General features: G+C 45.3%; 1 protein-coding gene across 4 annotated transcripts in view; it reads right to left on the reverse strand.

Moving 5' to 3' along the window:
* The window catches only part of SLC4A7 (solute carrier family 4 member 7), a 106,716-nt gene that overhangs the window by 46,858 nt on the left and 37,737 nt on the right, over positions 1-22,121 (reverse strand). For all 4 annotated transcript variants that reach the window (XM_060248811.1, XM_060248810.1, XM_060248809.1 and 1 more), the window contains exons 2-3: positions 12,918-12,999; positions 7,528-7,671 (exon numbers count right to left, since the gene is read on the reverse strand). In XM_060248811.1, coding sequence (XP_060104794.1) covers positions 7,528-7,671; positions 12,918-12,999 — 226 coding nt within the window. The remainder of the gene's footprint in view (positions 1-7,527; positions 7,672-12,917; positions 13,000-22,121) is intronic.

Consider the following 22,121-nt stretch of genomic DNA (forward strand, 5'->3'; position numbering starts at 1 on the left):
TTTAAAAAACTTTAATGACTTTTACTACAATGTCTAGAACAAACTGTAATCCCTCTGCAAAGCAGGGTTTTTATATTCAGACTTTTCGTATGTTTCATATGTAGACTTTTAGGCCTCATATCCCAAGTGTTTCATACGCACACATTTCTACATGAAGACATTCAACAAATAGGTGTTACACGCACATTCACACATCACAGTAATGTGATCTGAATAGGGTTATCTGATTGAACAAAATAAATCCTTATCATGGGGCTCCACAGAGTATACATATAATAACAGCAATCCAGATTTGTCAGCTACAAATATAAATACAGTGTCCCGATTCAAAGACAGGCTGCTATGTCTGTAAATACAGGAAAATGTACTCTTCATTCCACAAGATAAAACAGGAAATATATCTTCCAACTATGCCTTTTTCTACCATCTCTGTGCAAGAAAACTATGCTTCCCAGTCTTATAGGTTCTTAGGCATACCAAAGCCTTAACAGTTAAGAAATAAACTGAAACAGGAAGATGCTATCACAGCTTGAGAAGAAAGAGAGAGACAAAAACATTCTGGTTCGAGTATCAAGATTTCTAAATATAGTTTCAAATCACTTAGACTGAAACATTCTGACACTGGTGTTCTTTCATTTCAGACCGATAACTACCCCATTAGCCAAGACCTTTCCAACAAAACTTTCCACTGTCTGTTGAACTCTATTTGGATAGCTGAAAGAGGGCACATAAATTTGGGCACTATGTTTCCAAGACCATGGTCAAAGCAGTAGTCAAGGATTTAACTTAATCCTCCCTTCAGGGAAAATAGGAAATGAGCTTCTGTTTTAAAGAGAGGTTATCAATCCTAATATAAAATATAAAATAAAGCCAATAACTCCTACTGGAGCTACTAATGCTGTTTTATTATGTTTACATGAATATAGGATTTTTAAAACATCAAATACTTTGGTTTCCTTTCTAAACTCAAATTGTTATTCCAAACTTCCAAAAGCACTTACCCTTAATTTCTCTCCAGTATACATATATCATTTCTTCCCCCTTATTAACTCTGTAATGTAATAAAAGTGTAGTAGTATTGGCAAAATGGAGCTCTTCCATTGCATGTGGTGTGAACTCCATCATCCACTGGCCCCTTAACTGCCATTTCAGCTCTGTTGCATTCCAACAGCTGAGGACTGAGGTACTGCTTTACATAGGAGAGAAAGAAAGCCTATCCTTTATTGGCAGAGGAAGGAAGGGACCTGCCACAGAAAGCCTTCCCTCAATGGCAGAGCCACCTGGGTCTTCCTGATGAGCAGGGCTTTTTTGGTAGAAAAAGCCCAGCAGGAATTAATTTGCATATTAGGCCACACCCCATCACCAGGCCAGCTGGAACTGCATTCCTGTGCATTCCTGCTTTTAAAAAAAAAAAACCCTACTGGTGAGTGTGTAAAAGAAAGAGAAGCAAGCAGAGTCTCTCTGTCTGGAGGAAAACAGTGCTCCTGGGGAGGGGAAAGTACAGCGGTGGGAACAGGCAAAATTGGAATAGAAGGAGACTGAGACACAAGAGGGCTCGCTCCCCTTCCAGCCTGTGTCCCAATAATAGCGGGTATGGGGGCCAAGTGGAAGCACTCGCCTCCGTCCCTGGTATTGTGCAATGTCAGGTCCATAAATAATAAAACCTCAGTCCTGCAGGATTTTTTTAATCAGGCAGGACATGGACCTGGCTTGCGTGACGGAGACCTGGGTGTGGGACGGGGAGACGGTGGCTCTCTTCCAAGTAGCCCTGCCTGGGTTCTCTGTTCTTCAACAGGCTCAGACTAGCGGGTGGGGGGGAAGGGTGGCTTTTTTCGTACGGAAGGATTGCTCCTTCAGGGCGCTTCCGCTGCCAAGGATTGTGGGCATAGAGTGTGCTGGCCTGATGTGAGATGTTGGGGAGAGGTTGGCAATCTGGCTGGTGTACCGTCCGCCTGACGCACCGGCCAGTGCCTTACTGTCCCTGATGGAGGCTGTAGCAGGCTGGGCATTGGAGCATCCTTGGCTTATAGTCCTGGGTGACTTCAATGTCCATGCCAAGGACGTGGCTTCCACTCGGGCGACGGACCTAGTGTCTTCCATGGCAGCACTGGGACTCTCTCAATATATAACAGTGCCCATATATCGGGCCGGACACATGTTAGACCCGATCTTTGCGGCAGGAGTTGCATTGAATCAGATTTCTGCCAAGGCAGTGCCATAGTCTGACCACTATGCCCTGAGGGCCCGTGTGGATACACCACCCCTACCCCGTTTAGGTGGTGAGCAAGTTCTAGCTCGCCCGTGAAGCCAGATGGACCCTCTGCGGCTTCAAATGACTTTACAGGATTCCTGGCCCTCTGGTGACTCGTTAAATGAGCTGGTGGAGATCTGGAGTAGCCAGCTTTCTACAGCCATTGACGAAATCGCTCCCCGACGTCCTCTCCATCCTCATTCACGATCTGCTCCGTGGTATACCCCGGAGCTGCGATTAATGAAACAGCGACTGAGACAACTAGAGAGACAATGGCGACGTACTCTAGACGAAGCTACGAGAACATCTTATAAGTCATTTATGCGGACCTATGAGATGGCAGTTCGGGCCACAAAGAAGGCTTACTTTGTGTCCCGGATTGCATCTGCAACCTCGCGCTTAGCACAATTCAGTCATTAACAATTTTACCACAAGGCAAACCAAACGTTAGAGAATTGAAAATTGGCTGTGAGGCTTTTGCAAATTTTCGCAGGTAAGGTCTTGTCGCTCCGACGCGACCTCCCTGCCATAATTGATACAGTGAAAGAACTTGAGGCACCGAGCGCGTCTTCTGGTCCAATTCTAGATTCCTTCAATCCACTCAGCCTGGAGGAAGTCGATAGGATCCTTTTCGCTGTACACCCTATGACCTGTGGGTTGGAACCTTGCCCGTCCTGGCTTATAAAAGTTAGCCAGGCGCTATTACGTGAGCCACTACAGAGTATTGTCAACAGATCCCTGGTAGAAGGGATCTTTCCCACACCTCTTAAAGAGGCTATGGTCCGTCCTCTCTTGAAAAAACCATCTACAGATCTGGCCGTATTGGCGAACTATCGGCCGGTATCAAACCTTCCCTTTTTGGGTAAGGTTATAGAGCAGGCGGTGGCAACTCAGCTACAGGGATTCCTGGATGACACTTCCGCACTGGATTTATTCCAGTCCAGCTTTCGACCAGGTCACGGACGGAGACGGTTCTGGGCGCCCTCATAGATGACCTCATGCGACATCTGGATGGGGTGGCTCAGCGGTGCTGTATTATTAGATCTGTCAGCCACATTTGATACGGTTGACCATCAGCTATTGACTAGTCGCCTTGCTAACATGGGGATTCAGGGGTCTGCCTTACAGTGGTTGGCCTCTTTTCTCCAAGATCGGGGACGAAGGGTGGTGATAGGGGAGGAATCATCCCGAAGGCACCCACTTATATGTGGTGTGCCACAGGGTGTGGTTCTGTCCCCAATGTTATTCAACATCTATATGTGCCCCCTTGCCCAGATTGTTAGGAGGTATGGGCTGGGATGTCACCAATATGCAGACGACATCCAGCTCTATCTATTGATGGGTGTTCAGTCTGACTACCCCGGAAAATCTAGACCTGGTTCTTCAAGCCGTAGCATCTTGGCTCAGGCTGAGTCGGTTGAAGCTGAATCCGACAAAGACGGAGGTTCTCTACCTGAGCCGGGGTAGTCCAGGGGGGGAGACCCCTCTGCCGGCTCTTGACAGGGTGTAACTAATACCAGCCCCTAAGGTCAAGAGCTTGGGTGTGCTCCTGGAGTCCTCTCTTACAATGGAGGCCCAAGTAGCAGCCACTATTAGATCCGCCTTTTTTCATCTTCGGCGGGTGCGGCAGTTGGCCCCTTTCCTGGAGCGCGACAACTTAGCTATGATGATCCATGCTACGGTCACCTCAAGAATAGATCACTGTAATGCTCTCTACATGGGGCTACCCTTGGCGCTGACTCGGAAACTACAGCTAGTGCAGAACGCTGCAGCACGGCTGTTAATGGGGCTCTCCCGGTGGGAGCACATTCAGCCAGTGCTGAGAGAGCTGCACTGGCTACCTATTGTGTTCCGAGTCCATTTCAAGGTGTTGGTATTGACCTTTAAAGCCCTCTATGGTCAGGGGCCTGTCTATCTGCGGGACCATCTTTCTCCACATGTTCCCCGAAGAGCACTGCGTTCAGAGACAAAAAATCTATTGTCCATCCCTGGACCAAAGGAGGCTAGGTTGCAGCTGACACAAGCTAGGGCCTTCTCAGTGGCAGCACCAGAATTGTGGAATGCTCTCCTGGAGGCAATAAGGACCCTGCAGGATCTCTCTACTTTCCACAGGGCCTGTAAGATCAAACTGTTTCGACAGACCTTTGAGATCTAACCGGGAGAGAGCTGCCGCCCTACATAATGATAGAGTACCATGTGATCACCACTTATATTATATTGTAGTGATACAGCACCATGAAATGAAATGTTTTTAAATAATTTTAAACTGTAGCCATTGGTTTTTAATCTGTAAAAATGAATGTTGTTAGCTGCCCTGAGTCCGCTTGCGGAGAGGGCGGGATAGAAATTTAAAGTAATAAATAAATAAAAATCCACCCCCTAGGCTGCTCTGTTTTCATTTTTCTATTAGTCTGAAGAAGTTGGTTGAAATACAACAGATGGTTACATTCATCACCTCCAGTGAGTAAGCTGTCATTTCCTCATTCCTCAGCAACTGGCTGCACTTAAATGAAAATGAACACGCACACACACACTCACTCTCACAAAGCAGCCAACATAAACACAGTTTGCAAGCACACACTTTTGTAATCTCAGTGGGGCAGTTTACTCCCTGGAGGTGATGAATGTAACCATCTGATGTATTTCAACCAGTTTCTTCAGTCTAATAGGAAAATGAAAGCAGAGCAGCCTAGGGCTTTGGTTGATGGACTTGAGTTTTTAACTAACTCTTAAGGGTCTCTAAAGGCAATTTCTAACCACACCACACCAGGGATCTCAGCATTTTCACAGCTAACCCTGTTTGACCAGGTAGTGAAGTTCTCCTCTCACTGGAAGATCTATCCCTTTTCTTTGGCCTGAATGGAAGTCTTCCCAAATTTCCTTGCCAGATTTCCCCTGGTTCTCCACCTGTGTTAAACTGCTCTCAGCTAAAGATGAAATCAGACAGAATTCTCCTCCACAGCCAGTTCAGAAGCCTTTCTTTGCTCAGATGATGTTAACCAATCAAATCTCTTGGAACAGCCTGTCACTCAAGGCTCTCCGGTTCTGTGAAAAAATAACCCTTCACAGTCCTTTATCTGTTTACACAGCACAGTCTGTTGCACCATTCTATTTAGGAGGAATTTAAAATACACACATTATTGAATGTATGAGACTGGCTAAGTGAGGACTGTTGGCATGCTAAAATTCATAGACCTCAGTGTCTTGTGAAATAAATACGTCTCACCTATTTTGAGTTTACAATGAAAGCACAATTTTTCACTTCATGGAGATAGGTCAACCCAGTGGGGATAAATGAAAGTTTCCCCAGTTGACATCTCTCCCTCCCTGTTAGCCCACATCATTTTCAGGCCATGTCTGAAACACACCAGGACCCAAAGGGGAAAAAGTTTATTAGGCAAATCCTCCTTTGGCTTGAGTTTCAAATGGATCACCATGTTACAGTTTGGTCCAAAAAGGGGACTTCCTGAATCAGAGAACTTTGGAAAATAAAGGGCCCAAGAAACAAGCTTTTGTCATTAGTCGACTCCCTAAGTCCTTTCAGCCTGGGAACATCCCCTGCGAGAGGCATAAAGTTACAACAACAAAAATGCTGGTGTATCCCATAAATACTCAGTGAAACAGAAAATGCAGTCCGCCACTGCACGAGCTTGTAAACCTCTTAGGGAGCCGTGTAATTGCCTCACCAATCCCCTCATGCCCTGGGCTGGGTGAGCCCCTTCCCCAACACCCAATCACCGCTCCCCGTCTTCTAGAAAAGCTTCCACCCCAGCCTCGCAAAATTCTTCAGGTAGGGTAGGGCACATGACACAAGCCTCTGCCGCGGAGCTCCCTGCTGTGTGGACTTAGCGTGAGGGCCAGAGCATTTTGATGGTGGGAGCTGCACAGAGAAGGCACGTAGACAGTACAGTGTGAGGTATTTGATTTGCAATGAGAAGACCAAAGTCTCTACTCTGTGGCTAACCTCTCCTGTTTCCAACAGGTATCTGGCCCCCAGAGGCTCAGTGTGCAAGGGTGTTCACACATGGACGGGTAAGTGCGACTGCACATCCTAAAGTTGCTCCCCTCCCTTCACTCAAGGCTGGGCAGATTGACAGGATCTTCAACACTGAAACCTGGCAGCGAGCTCGGGCATGGGGTAGGTAGAGGGCTCACCCAGCTCAGGGCATGAGGGGATTGCCCCTTTCCTTCCACCCCACCCCCCGCCACTCTGTCAGTGGCCTCCCCAACGGAATGCCTCGGTGGGTGAGCTCGCTTGTTTCTTGGAGAGGGGGTGGGGGGAAACTATGAACTGCCTGGCCACCCATGAGGCTGGACAGGGGAGGGGAGGCCTTTGCCCCACGCATCCCATGGCGGGGGGGGGGGTGGCCTTGGGCCAGGTGCCACACCTCAGCCTGGCCAGCCCGACAGCCTGTCCACCCCATGCATGGCTGATGTCTCACACTCTGAGTTCTGAAGCCCCTGGGGGAGGCGTTCCATGCACACAGCAGGGGGCGTTGGGGCGACACGGAGGGTCTCTGACTCTCTGCTGGGGGGAGGTTGCCTGTGGGACTTGGTGGCATGGTGGGACTCTGTCTGCTTGTTCCTATACACACATTCCAGCAGGTGTCTTTGGAAGCGGACTCCTGCAATTTTTGCTTCCTGTTTATTTTTGTCTAGCCAGGGGGCACATGCCTCTGCTCGCCTGCCTGCCATTAGCTCGAGTCTCTGACAGTGGGTGGGCGCAAGGGGGTTGACAGCTTCTCAGGAACAGGCTTTCCACCTCCCCTCCTCGTCATGTGCAACTGACTGGCCAATCCGAGGTCCTGCGCTGCTCTGTCCCTCCCCCCCACCCCTGCCTCAGCAGCAAGCCAATAGCAAACGCATAGGCGGGATCACCATGGTGACGGCGTCTCTTTCATGCCTGTTCGTCTACCTATGCTGCCTTCCCCTCGCAGCTCGGCGTAACTTCTCCAATTTGGAAGCCAACTAACACCGCCTATGTTAGTTCTACGCTCAGGTGGGACTCCACAGCAGAACTCAGGATTGGCCTGCTGATGATTTTGGATGATAATGCAGTGGATCTTATGAGGTATAATGTACTTGCTGTGGGGTACAGTGTACTATATATACAACAAACAAAAGCCTTGGAAATCTAAAATATGGTTACATTAGTAGAACACATCCATAGAATCCAACTACATTATCAACTAAGATTACAGTGAGAAACTGTAACTTTGTTTCACTGTTGCCTTCTGTAATGTAAAGTCATGTTAAAACGTAATAAAAGTTCTTACCATAGGATGGAGATTCTCGCCCATCTTCTCTATCATTTTCCTTTTCTTTTCTTCGTCTATGATGTTTATGTCCACGGTGCCTGTGACGCCGTCGGCCTTGCTTTCCAAATGGGACATGCACACCTATATATACAGCTCTGTGACCTGCAAATGAGTTGTGCAACACGTTAGGCTTTAAAAAGGAATCCAGTTCTAAGCAAGGAGGAGTGGTGGTTTAAATCACTACAAACTGAAAGCAATGCACGCTGTTTAAATTTTATACAAACATTTAATGATTTTTCTAGGACAAAAACTTTCATTATTGGCTGTCCCAAAATCACTTCACAGTAGAGTGGGGGTTTGAACCTGGGTTTCCCAGAGTATAATTTCAACATTCTTAACCACTACACAATGTTAGTTCTCAAACTGAACATGAGCATCTGCTTGTCTCCTACATATTGTCATTTGGATTAGAGAAAAAGATTAGGAATGTTGCCCTGCAATGGGAAGAGTGACGACACAGCTGTCTGGTTGACGGATTAAATGTGTTCGTTCAGACATCCACATCTGGCAATCTAGCGTCAGCCAGGGTCAGCCAGGCTTGCTACGCCTGAATGGCGCATTAATTTGACAGCACAGAAAGTCCAGCCCTTTTTCAAAACAGCGGCACAAGATCGGCTTTTTGTTGTTTGGACAGCTCACATGCGATACTGCCTCCCACCTTTTTTTTTTTAAAGCCCCAGCAGACATGCACATTGCCAGATCATCCGGGAATCTGAGATGACGCTTCTGCTTCTCCAATCAACACAGGATTGGAGGGGGGGGAACGTTATCCCACTATTCAGAACAGGAAAAAAATCTTTTTTTTTCAATGTGGAGGATTTCAAAATATCATTGTCACTGCCAATTTCTAGGAAAGTAATTCCTGGCAGTTCCTTGGTTTGGATCGGCAACATTAATTCCAGAAACTTTCCCCTTTCCCCCCTGCCTCTGAAGCAATGTTTGATTTCCCAGCTCCAAACATGTTGGGCGCATGTTCAATGGACCCCCCCTCCCAGAAATCACCATCTGATTACGCATGCGCCAAGAAAAGAGCGTGATAGTATTGGATGTCTGATCGCACAACAACAGAATGAATTGCATTCTTGGATGCTCGTCCGAACTGCCCTGCATCGAATCAATATTCAGCGGTTTAGATGTGAGCGCTACACACCCACTTTTAATGGTACGTGTGACCACACCCAAGAAGAAGGAGAGATGAGCACATTTCTAGTATTGTATGGTCACAGACAAGTGAACTATAGAGGAAAAGGAAAGGTCCCCTGGGCAACCACCAGTCGTTTCCGACTCTGGGGTGACGTAGCTTTCATGTTTTCACAGCAGAAAATGGGGTGGTTTGCCATTGCCTTCCCCAGTCATCTACACTTTCCCCCCAGCAAGCTGGGTACTCATTTTACCGACCTTGGAAGGATGGAAGGCTGAATCAACCTCAAGCCAGCTATCTGAAAACCCAGCTTCCACCAGGGATCGAACTCAGGTGATGAGCAGCCTGAGATGTAAATACTAAATTAAATTCTACGCCATATCATAAAATTGTAATCCTATTTCCTGTCCCATCAGTAACTAAGGTTGTGATGTTCAAATCATTCCATGTGCCCTCAATGCACTGATGCACTGCATTCTAAAGATAGAGATTAGATTAAATTGTGATTTTTTTTTCTTGTATAAGCACCCTGCTATATGAAAACTGATTAAACAACACAGTATAGCATTGATGGCAATGGCAGCTACACATCTTAATGATTTACAAAGATAGTAAGGAGACTTTATTTAAACAAATCCACACAGTCTAGGTGAATAAATGATTTGAATCAGTAAGAGGCTTGCTTGACATACCAAAATCACCTGAAAATAAATGAAAATTAGAGCAAGGGAACTAAACTCACTTGTGAACAATTCCTGTCTTCACAGATATTCTCAGTCAAATAAAAAAAAATTTCAAATGACCTACACAATGACCAGTGTTCATGATGCTTACATCCTGTTATATACTAGAAAGGAAAACTCCAAAATAGTGAACACATTTAAAACTTCTTTCCCCAGGACTATTGAACACTCAGACATTCTCTTAAAAAAAGGTAAGGGTACTCCCTTGTGCAAGCACCAGTCGTTTCAGACTGTGGAGTGACATCACATCACAATGTTTTCACGGCAGACTTTTTATGGGGTGTAAGCTGGGTACTCATTTTACTGACCTTGGAAGAATGGAAGGCTGAGTCAACCTTGAGCTGGCTACCTGAACTAGCTTCCGCTGGGATCAAACTCAGGTCATGAGCAGAGCTTTGGACTGCAGTACTGCAGCTTTACTACTCTGCGCCACAGGGCTCTACAGCTTTCGTAAAATGGATGTACAACATTAAGCTCAGAATTTACTTATATTTGTAATTCTCATTTTGCAGTAAAAGTCTGTTTTCAAAAGGCTGAAATATCAGTAAAGAAATTTGGGGATGTGTCTGAAGAGTGAAGCTGGCATCCAAAGCATTCTCTGTATGTTTAGTAAAACTTAAGTGCCACTTTTCTATTTCATGTTTTCAGAACAGCTTTCCATACAACATCAGGAATACAACAGTCAAAACCCTTGGAGAAGTTTGGAGGCTATTTAAAACAACAATCCTAGAAGCTCAGATAAAATATATACCACAAGTTAGGAAAGGCACAAACAGGTATAAGAGAAGGCCTGCATGGTTAACAAACAAAGTAATGGAAGCTGTAAAAGGTAAGAAGGACTCCTTTAAGCGGTGGAAAGCTTGTCCAAGTGAGATTAATAAAACTGAACACAGGCTGTGGCAAATCAAATGCAAGACTGTGATCAGGCAGGCAAAAAGGAGAATATTGCAAAAAACATAAAGACCAACAATAAAAATGTCTTCAAATATATTAAAAGCAGGAAACCAGCCAGGGAGGCAGTGGGGCGCTTGGATGACCAAGGGGTAAAAGGATTACTGAGGAGGATAGGGAAATGGCTGAGAAGCTGAATGCATTTTTTGCTTCTGTCTTCACTGTGGAAGATGAGAAGTGCTTGCCCGCTCCAGAATCACTAATTTTGGAAGGGGTGTTGAAAGACCTGAGTCAGATTGAGGTGACAAGAGAGGAGGTCCTACAACTGATAGACGAATTAAAAACTAATAAGTCACCAGGTCCGGATGGCATACATCCAAGAGTTCTGAAAGAACTCAAAGTTGAATTTGTGGATCTCCTGACAAAAATATGTAATCTTTCACTGAAATCTGCCTTCGTTCCTGAGGGCTGGAAGGTAGCAAATGTCACCCCCCATCTTTAAAAAGGGTTCCAGAGGAGATCCGGGAAATTACAGGCCAGTCAGTCTGACTTCAATACCGGGAAAGTTGGTAGGAACCATTATCAAGGACAGAATGAGTAGGCACATTGATGAACACAAGTTATTGAGGAAGACTCAGCATGGGTTCTCTAAGGGAAAATCTTGCCTCACTAACCTTACATTGAGGGGGTGAACTAGCATGTGGACAAAAGGGACCCAATAGATGTTGTTTATCTTGACTTCCAGAAAGCTTTTGATAAAGTTCCTCATCAAAGGCTCCTTAGTAAGCTCAAGAGTCATGGAGTAAAAGGACAGGTCCTCTTGTGGATCAAAAACTGACTAATTAATAGGAAGCAGAGAGTGAGTATAAATGGGCAGTCTTCGCAGTGGAGGACGGTAAGCAGCGGGGTGCCGCAGGGCTCAGTACTGGGTCCCATGCTCTTTAACTTGTTCATTAATGATCTGGAGTTGGGAGTAAGCAGTGAAGTGACCAAGTTTTCAGATGACACTAAATTGTTCAGGGTGGTGAGAACCAGAGAGGATTGTGAGGCACTCCAAAGGGATCTGATGAGGCTGGGTGAGTGGGCATCAACGTGGTAGATGAGGTTCAATGTGGCCAAGTGCAAAGTAATGCACATTGGGGTCAAGAATCCCAGCTACAAACACAAGTTGATGGGTTGTGAACTGGCAGAGACTGACCAAGAGAGAGATCTTGGGGTCGTGGTAGAAAACTCAAAATGTCAAGACAGTGTGCAATTGCAATAAAAAAGGCCAATGCCATGCTGGGAATTATTATAAAGGGAACTGAAAACAAATCAGCCAGTATCATAATGCCCCTGTATAAATTGATGGTGCCATCTCATTTGGAGTACTGTGTACAATTCTGGTCACTGCACCTCAAAATGGGTATTATAGCATTGGAAAAAATGCAGAAAAGGGCAACTAGAATGATTAAAGGTTTGGAACACTTTCCCTATGAAGAAAGGTTAAAATGCTTGGGGCTCTTTAGCTTGGAGAAACGTCAACTGCGGGGTGACATGATAGAGGTTTACAAGATTATGCATGGGATGGAGAAAGTAGAGAAAGAAGTCCTTTTCTCCCTTTCTCACAATACAAGAACTCGTGGGCATGCAATGAAATTGCTGAGCAGTCAGGTTAAAATGGATAGAAGGAAGTACTTCTTCACCCAAAGGGTGATTAACATATAGAATTCATTGCCACAGGAGGTGGTGGCAGCTACAAGCATTGCCAACTTCAAGAGGGGATTGGATAAAAATATGGAGCAGGAGTCCATCAGTGGTTATTAGCCAGAGTATGTGTGTGTGTATATATTTTGGCCACTGTGTGATACAGAGTGTTGGACTGGATGGGCCATTGGCCTGATCCAACATGGCTTCTCTTATGTTCTTATCTAATTGAAACCACAACAGAAGATGGGGGAAGTATAGATACAGGCATGTGAACGAGAAATGAGTTATAATGCATTAATGTGCACCAGTTTTTATTTTTGTTATTCATTATTTTTGATTAACATTGGAAAGGATCCCCCCACCCAGTTTTGTTGTAGAAAGCAAAGAACATTTTAGCACCAGTTTTTATCATTTACTCTGCAGAGGATGACAGCTTATTTTAGTTTATTTTAAACATCCTCAAAAGAACCAAAGATGTCCAAACAAGCACTGCTAACCTGATCATCTCTACTGAAAGGGCTTTTTGTCTTTTTACAGTTCTTCACTAATGCGAAACCTTATCTACAGAAATATTCAAATAATCAAATAAATGTTTTCTCCACTCCAGAAGTGGCCTTCAATCATGTTAATTAAACCAATTTCAAAAGAAAGAAGATGTAAAAAGAATTAGGTGTAATAATAATGTAATAATAATAAATTTTTATTTATACCCCGCCCACCCCGCCCAAGCAGGCTCAGGTGTCCATTGCATTCAATGAGATATAAATTATATTCAAAACAAAACAAAAACAACCAAGCATGAGCCACAAATTTTGATTTGTGTGTTTTATCTTTGTACTTGTAAAACTAATACTGCTGATGAAAGTTGTGCGAAAGACACTTACTTTCTAGTTCCTCTTTCTCAAAATTTGTGTTGATGGTTGAGCTGATTTTGCCTGTATCCACAACAGCTTCTTCATCAGGACCCTAGAAAAACATATACAATTATCAAGCCTGTTTTTCCCCATGATGCCAAGAATGTATTTCACATATACGTTCTGAGTTCTGACATATGAAATTTAGTTATTTTATGCCAACCAGTCTTTTGACTTCACATTAACCAATATTAGAATAAATTTCCCCAGTTCAATGCATGTGTGGATTTTCTTCTCTGAACACCAGACCAAAATATGATACATACATATACTTACAGAGAGAGGATAAGGGAAGTAAAATAAAGAATAATCATAATCAATTACATCAACACTACTGAAACACTTAAAATATAGCCTAGGAAATGTACATTATTTGTAGTATGTATAATGTTACATTTCATATCTCACTGTCTGCAAAAAAGCATTTTGTACTTTGAGGACGGGGATCTAAATTTCTTGCTCCTCTTTCAAGCAAACCACTATCATAAAAGGGCATATATAATCTTCTTAACATAATTTTATTTCTTAATTTTCATTTAAAAATAGTAATATCTGTATGATTCCAAAAAGCGTGGGTTAGAATGGATCAAAGAAGTTTCAATCCAGCATTTTTTGAGTGCAAGATCCTGCAAGTAACCTTGAAATGATTGTGCCATAGCAGAACACAGGAATAAACAAGGGACTTGATTTAAGATGAACTTCAAACAGTTTTCATAATTATTCTGATAGCTGGGCAAATTAGAATCTCTCTCACACACACACAAATGCTGCAAGTGGGTTTACTAGTCAATCTGCAGGAACCATCTTTTTTTGGAGAAAAAGAAAGGACATTCAAGGTAATTCCAGATTATTTAGTATATTTATAATGACAAACAAACATTTTCAAGTCAATTTAAATATATTAAAAGATTCAAAATAATCCTGAACAGTTCAATGATTTAAATAAACATTAATCTGATTAAACTAAAAGATCAGTAATAGCCAAAACAAGCAAAAGACCCACAAGGACTTGTGGGGGACATTTCATTCTCCCCTTCCCCTATTTTCTTTCGTTAACAACACTGCTGCTGTAATCTGAACTAATCTAAATTAGAACCAGTGACTGAAACCAGACTCCACTTCTCAAACAAAAGCCTCAGCTGGCAAAGCAGACAAAATGGATTAAAGGTATATCAATACAACATTCTTCCTGAGACTTGAATATCTATCTGCAGACTTGATCTAATAGCACCCTCTTACTGGCAAACTGATCCCTAAAAGGAGGTTGCAACCACTTACAGACTTGACTGAATCTCAGCTCCCTGACCAGCAGTGTGACTGACAAACTTAGTCTGACAGACTTCAGATTACTGGCCAGGGCTCAGTCCAGTATATTCAGTCACACCCACCTCTGGGTTTGTTTTTTTAACATTCTTGGTAGAGCTGGTAAATTAAATCTCAAAATGACCTCAGCCATAAGTTTCCTGTACGGCACACAAAACATGATGGAAACTTGCATGACTCTATAGAAGGTATGCTACGAAGCTGACCAACAGTTCCCTACTACCATGTTCTGGAAGCACTCAGAACCTACCAAAACGTAGCCCCCCAGCCAAATGATTCAGACAAAAATACTATGGGTAATGATATCAAAAGCCATTAAGAGAAGTATGCGGTAATTAACTGAGATATACTCCCTGACTTTATATTGGAGATTAGGGAAAACAGAACAGTCTGCCCCAACACCAGGTTTTAACCTGAACTGGCATCCAAGATGTGGATATTAGCAACTAGCCAATGATACAGAAGACACCCCACCTCTGATCAATCTCTTTTACTCCACCAAGCAAAGTTCTTCCCACTTAAGAAGACTTCCTCTAGCTTAAGCAGAAATGCTACTTCAGTTGGAGGAAAGACTCTGAATGAAGCTGGAGGAACTTCCACCATGGCTAGGTAAGAATATGGAGATTTCCATATCACCAATATACTCTAAGATTCCGATTGTGTTCCTCAGGTGAATGCCTTTTAATGAAGTGCCTTTTTGATAGAGGGGAGGATATCTTTGAATGTGTCTGTCACAGCAGCAGTTCTCTGGCCCATAATATATGCCAGTTGGATGCAGATGACTCCCCATCCCAGACAATGCCATGGGCAAATCTTCAAGAGTATAGTAGGCTAAATAAACCGATCTTGCTTAACAGGAAAAGACAAATTAGTATTATTTTGAAATCACAAAAACCTAGGATTTTTTTTTAAATTCCTTTCTCCCTCTGAAGCAGAGGACATCTTGGTGGTAAGCAATTCCCACCATCTACTCAGGGAGGCAGGAACAGCCTTCCCCTCCCTTTTTCTAATCTCTGCTGTGGGAGTCACCCACTCTTCAATTCTGGCATGTACAAAAGAAGTTAAGCAACTGTATACTCTACAACTGGTTAGAACAGATAACATTTATCAAAGAAAAATAAGAACAGTTAGAGATAAGAATCACTTCTCAGCCTTATGGCTAAGACCAATTATGTGTGTGTAGTTAAGTGCAGAACAGTTAAGATAGGAAGGAATCTTGTAGGTAATTGGTTGATTGGTTGACTGATGGACTGATGATGACTTAGGAGGGAAAAGATGACCTTTCCTCAGAGGAGAAGGACCCTTCATAGTAAGTATCCACTGGGCCATTCTTCCTCTCAGACAGAGGACATCTTGGTGGGACCTTCCATAGCAGTGTCCTCATGTCCTGGGTGGGTCATTGTCTTCTGTGTCTAGGATATGTTTCAGTTCTAGTCTGCTGAAGGCAGCATCAACCTACTTGTAGGTGTTTATTTTATAGTGCTTTATAAATATAGAGACAGAGACCATGTTGCCACCTTGCATACTTCTTCCAGCATGGTGTGTCAAGCAAATGTTGCACTGGTTAGCTCTTCACTATAAAGGCACAAATTTTCTGTTTGCCATACAGGCACACATTTTCATTTGGAAAAATCGGAGAAGGCTCTCCCATCCTGTTGTCAGGTAATGGTTCTGAAAGGTGTTCTGAGCTGCAGCAAGAGGACTGCAGCAAGACACTCTCCTCTTCCAATTCCAATCTGGGGAGGCGTAATGTGAGAAAGGCAACTAAGTTTCATAATGGGCTGTTGCTTGCAGAACTTGGACAACAGTTGAAGGTAGATGGAGGACATATGGAAGGGAGGTCACTGGGGCAGCAGACAGCTCTGGAGCCAAGACAGTGACACAGGCAGATCTGAGGAGAACAGTCTATGTTCTCCAGCTGAACAAACTGGATTGAAGTTTGAAAAAAGGCCACTCTGAGGATTCATCTCAGCCTAACTGGCACAGCACCAGAAATAGTTCACACAGACACATGACCCTCATACAAAATCAGAAATATTTCTAAAAGCCAGTGCAATGGTACAATAGAACTAACTGATCACAAACACACCAGTCATATTGACCATTCAACTGCTGTGTCTAAACAGTGATCCTATCATGCCTATTCAGTCACTATTTGTCATCACTGCCTATCCTGTTTTCCAGGGGAAACAAAACCAGCCAGCAAGGCACAAGAACAACTGTCAAACCAGAAAGATTTCAATCATTCATGAATGTCAGAAATAATGTTTGGATATGGGGCATTTACAAATGGACACTGTTGAGTTCAGATCTTGATTTGTATAGCTGCAACTGCATATTCTTAAATGATTAGTTCTAGGATAAGGTATCATAATTTTCAACACAACATTGTGACACATCATTAAAATCTTTAGTCTTATAAATAAAGTACAAGCTAGACTTACAGCTCACAGCTCAGCACCAGCTATTAAATAACTAGTTTCATCTTTGATAGATCCAAGCGGGCAGCCATGTTGGTCTGAAGCAGCTGAACAAAGCAGGAGTCAAGTTGCACCTTTAAGACCAACCAATTTTTATTTAGAACGTAAACTTTCGTATGCTCTTAAGCACACTTCATCAGACAAGGAATCCAGCACAGTAAGCAAAACCATACATCCCCATGTGCTCTTGTGTATGTTTTGCTCTGTATTTTTCTTTTTAAAATAAAATCTGAATTAGAATAGTTTATTTTGAGACTTCTTCAAGGGGGGAAAAACCCATAAACACTGGCAAAGATCTTGCTTGTTACTCCCTCTCACTAGCTCTGTCTCCATTTACGCTAATTTCCCTCAATAAATTATGAAACCCCCAATTGGGGTAACAATTCATGAACAAAATATCATAAGGTATCAATGAAAGGGAAAAAATCATAACAAGCTACCATTAGCCCAGCTGAAGGGAAGGGGGAGAAGTCATTTTCCTGGAAAGGGGAAAAAAAACCCTATCAGAGCCAACATAGCCTGGGAGGCAACTGCTCTTTTATCAAAAAGGTACAGAAAGGACAGGTAAAAGATGCATTGCTGATCTGTCTTGCCACAGCTTTGATTCAAATCACATCCCTAACTGACACAACTGCTTTAAAAGAGAATTGAAGTCAGGTTTAAAAAGGCTTTAAATAGGTTTATAGCAGCAAGTCAAAAAAATTACAGGAAATAAAATATTCTTAAATAATATTTTAAATAATTAAAATAATATAATATAATTTTTCTATTACTTGATGAAACATAAAACATTTCCCCCTCCTTAGAGGAAAATAGGCCAGAGTGTTGTATACACACAATAAAATCCCATTGTCATAAAAACATATACTGTTAGAAAACAGAAGGCAAACCGATAAAGCAGTCCATTTGAAAAAGATTAAACAAATTACAAGGTCAGAATTCACATGGTTACAAAGTGTTTTATTTGAGGAGACAGTCATGTAAAATAAGACTTGTGTTGAATTTTTATTGTAAATAAATACATTTATTGTAAATACATTAATATAATTAGACTGACAGGAATATTTTAAGAAGCAGGGTCCAAATTCTAGTATAAAACTGTTCTTCAAAATGTCATGTTTCTTCTTTTCCATCTCTCAGAAGTACCAGAGCTACTCCTCTGGAATGTTCTTACAATCACTATCAGAAAAGACTGAAAATTGTCAGAACCACACAATGGGTATTTGCACATTTTATTTTCCTAGCTTACAAAAATGACACAATGACTCTAGAACTATGATTTGAGCCCTTACTGGCTATTAGGAATGGGCCTGGACCAGGAAAATGGTAGCTCATGGCTCATTTGATTGCATGAACCAAACAAACCATAAATTTATACAAATCACCATTTTCCTGAACTGGTTCGTGGCTCCTTTGTTTCAGGAGGTGGTAAAACAGCCAATGTGCAACTCAGCAGGAGTCTTCAGCCAGTTCTCCTCCACCCACCCTCCAAGTTTGGCAAAGATTGGATTTGGGATATCTAACCCCCCCAAGCAGGTGCCCCCAGGAAAGCTCAGCTTCAGCTCTAGCTTCAGATTCAGTCCCTGAAACCACAGCAACCAGTTGGGAGAGGTGTTTAAAAAATTATCCCATTGTTGGGGGAGGTAGGACTCCCTCGAAGCCTTCCTGAAATCAGCCAAGTAGCAAACAATTTTTCCGTTCTCAAGACAATTAACTCTCCTCTCTTTGGGCCGCAAAGTGAAAGCAGCTTATACATGCTCACATAGAGCAGAATGGAAGCTCCTGCCAATAAAGAGATGTTCCTCCAGGCCTTTAGCTGAGGACAGTGATGGGACAGCAAGCAGTCTGGCACTCTTGGGTCCCCCCCTCCCATGCCTGCCCATTAGAGGTTCTGGGGAGCTTCAATTTCAATCCAAATTAGTTGCCATCTTGGATCTATTTTTATATTAAACTGCATTGTGTTTTAATGCTGAATTAACTTAATTTAGTTTACTGTGTTTTATTCTGATGTAAGCTGCCCTGAACCCTGCTTGCAGGGAAGGACAGCCTAAAAGTCCAAATAATAAATAAATAAAGCTATGGACAACTAGGGTGACCATAGTGTCTGAAGGCCAGCCAGGGACACCTTGGGGGGGGGGGAAGGTAGGGGCGTGCGCGCGCGGCGCCGGAAACAGGAAGTGACGTCACTTCCGGCGACGTCACTTCCGGTGATGTCATGCCACCGCTGGAAACAGGAAGTGACATCACTTCCTGTGACATCATTTCCCCGCGTCACCTGCCGGAAACGGGAAGTGACATCACTTCCTGTGACATCACTTCCCCCAAATGACATCATTTCCCCCAAGTGCCACTGCCGGAAACAGGAAGTGACTTCACAGCACTTCCTGTGACGTCCCCAAAAATCCCCCAAATATCACCGCCGGAAACAATTTTGTTCTCAAATCCTGTATATACTTCATCAGTATATGGGATAAGGCACTTTCTCAACTGTGCTGCATAATGCAGCCTATTTATTTTGTCCTGTTTATTCTGTTGGCTCTATCTGCGCCACCTTCATCACTTTCGGGGTGTGGATCCCCCAGTGGGGTGGTCTCGCGACTCCCTCCGCCGGCTGTTTCTGATAGCCCTGCGCCCCCTCTTTCATTTGATATGTGTCCCGTGCAGATGCCACCCTCCCGCCGGGAGATGCCGCAAAATGAGCCCCCTTGAGGCTTATGGAGGCAGGGCTCGGGGGAAGCGAGCTAGACTGCTGTTCTTTTGAGGGGTTATAGAGTGTTTCGAGCCCGTCCCTGTGGCATCGGTCCCATCGTTGTGGAGCCCAGGGGGCTGGCGCAGCGGCACGCTGAAGCAGCCTGTCGGTCACTTCCAGGTTCCTGTCCTGCATCTCGACCTGTGTTATTAGTGACAGGCTGCTTCGACGTGCCGCTGCGCCGGCCCCCTGGGCCCCACAACAATGGGACCGATGCCACAGGGACGGGCTCGAAACACTCTATAACACCTCAAAAGAACAGCAGTCTAGCTCGCTTCCCCCGAGCCCTGCCGCCATAAGCCTCAAGGGGGCTCATTTTGCGGCATCTCCCGGCGGGAGGGTGGCATCCGCACGGGACACATATCAAATGAAAGAGGGGGCGCAGGGCTATCAGAAACAGCCGGCGGAGGGAGTCGCGAGACCACCCCACTGGGGGATCCACACCCCGAAAGTGATGAAGGTGGCGCAGATAGAGCCAACAGAGCAAACAGGACAAAATAAATAGGCTGCATTATGCAGCACAGTTGAGAAAGTGCCTTATCCCATATACTGATGAAGTAAATACAGGATCTGAGAACAAAATTGCACCAGAAGACACAAACACAAAGCTCCCTTACACTGAATCAGTGCTTGGGTCCACCAAAGTCAGTATTGTCCACTCCAGTCACAAACACAAAGCTCCCTTACACTGAATCAGTGTTTGGGTCCACCAAAGTCAGTATTGTCCACTCCAGTCACAAACACAAAGCTCCCTTACACTGAATCAGTGCTTGGGTCCACCAAAGTCAGTATTGTCACATAAGAGAAGCCCTGTTGGATCAGGCCAGTGGCCCATCCAGTCCAACACTCTGCGTCACATAAGAACATAAGAGAAGCCCTGTTGGATCAGGCCAGTGGCCCATCCAGTCCAACACTCTTTGTCACATAAGAACATGAGAGAAGCCCTGTTGGATCAGGCCAGTGGCCCATCCAGTCCAACACTCTGCGTCACATAACAACATGAGAGAAGCCCTGTTGGATCAGGCCAGTGGCCCATCCAGTCCAACACTCTGCGTCACATAACAACATGAGAGAAGCCCTGTTGGATCAGGCCAGTGGCCCATCCAGTCCAACACTCTGCGTCACATAACAACATAAGAGAAGCCCTGTTGGATCAGGCCAGTGGCCCATCCAGTCCAACACTCTGCGTCACATAACAACATAAGAGAAGCCCTGTTGGATCAGGCCAGTGGCCCATCCAGTCCAACACTCTGCGTCACATAAGAACATAAGGAGGGAGGGAGGGAAGGAAGGAAGGAAGGAAGGAAGGAAGGGAGAAAGGGAGGGAGGGAAGAAGGGAAGAAAGGAAGGAGGGAGGGAGGGAAGGAAGGAAGGGAGGGAGGGAGGGAGGGAGGGAGGAGGGAGGGAGGGAGGGAGGGAAGGAAGGAGGGAGGGAAGGAAGGAAGGAAGGAAGGAAGGAAGGAAGGAAGGAAGGAAGGAAGGAAGGAAGGAAGGAAGGAAGGAAGGAAGGAAGGAAGGAAGGAGGGAAGGAAGGAAGGAAGGGGGAGGGAGGGAAGGAAGGAAGGGGGAGGGAGGGAAGGAAGGAAGGAAGGGGGGAGGGAGGGAGGGAAGGAAGGAAGGGGGGAGGGAGGGAGGGAAGGAAGGAAGGAAGAAAGGAAGGAAGGGAGGAGGGAGGGAAGGAAGGAAGGAAGGCAAGGGAGTGAGGGAAGGAAGGAAGAAAGGAAGGGAGGGAGGAGGGAGGGAAGGAAGGAAGGAAGGAAGGGAAGGGAGTGAGGGAAGGAAGGAAGGAAGAAAGGAAGGAAGGGAGGAGGGAAGGAAGGAAGGAAGGAGGGAAGGAAGGAAGGAAGGGGGAGGGAGGGAGGGAAGGAAGGAAGGAAGGAAGGAAGGAAGGGGGCAGGGAGGGAGGGAAGGAAGGAAGGGGGGAGGGAGGGAGGGAAGGAAGGAAGGAAGAAAGGAAGGAAGGGAGGGAGGAGGGAGGGAAGGAAGGAAGGAAGGAAGGCAAGGGAGTGAGGGAAGGAAGGAAGAAAGGAAGGGAGGGAGGAGGGAGGGAAGGAAGGAAAGGGAGTGAGGGAAGGAAGGAAGGAAGAAAGGAAGGAAGGGAGGAGGGAGGGAAGGAAAGAAGGGAAGGGAGTGAGGGAAGGGAGGGAGGGAGGAGGGAGGGAAGAAAGGAAGGCCGCCCCCCGCCCCCCCCCCGCTTTCGGCCCCCTTACCTTATTCCAGGGCGGCGGAGTCCAGCGGCGGCGGGGAGTCCTCCGGCGGCGGCCTCGCAGCGAGGGAGGGAGGGAGCTGCCGGCGCTGGCCTCTGGAGGCCTCCAGGGACCAGCGCCGGCTGCTCCGCGGCTTCCCCGCGGCCTCCGCTGGTCCCTGGAGGCCCTCCAGAGACTCTGGAGGGCCTCCAGGGACCAGCGGAGGCCGCGGGGAAGCCTTCGCTGGCCGGCGCTGGTCCCGGAAGGCCTTCCAGAGGCTCTGGAAGGCCTTCCGGGACCAGCGCCGGGTGCCCCGCGGCCTCCCCGCGGCCTCCGCTGGTCCCTGGAGGCCCTCCAGAGACTCTGGAGGGCCTCCAGGGACCAGCGGAGGCCGCGGGGGAAGCCTTCGCTGGCCGGCACTGGTCCCCGAAGGCCT

This window comes from Heteronotia binoei, chromosome 10, assembly GCF_032191835.1.
Source record: "Heteronotia binoei isolate CCM8104 ecotype False Entrance Well chromosome 10, APGP_CSIRO_Hbin_v1, whole genome shotgun sequence".
In the NCBI taxonomy this organism is placed as follows: domain Eukaryota; kingdom Metazoa; phylum Chordata; class Lepidosauria; order Squamata; family Gekkonidae; genus Heteronotia; species Heteronotia binoei.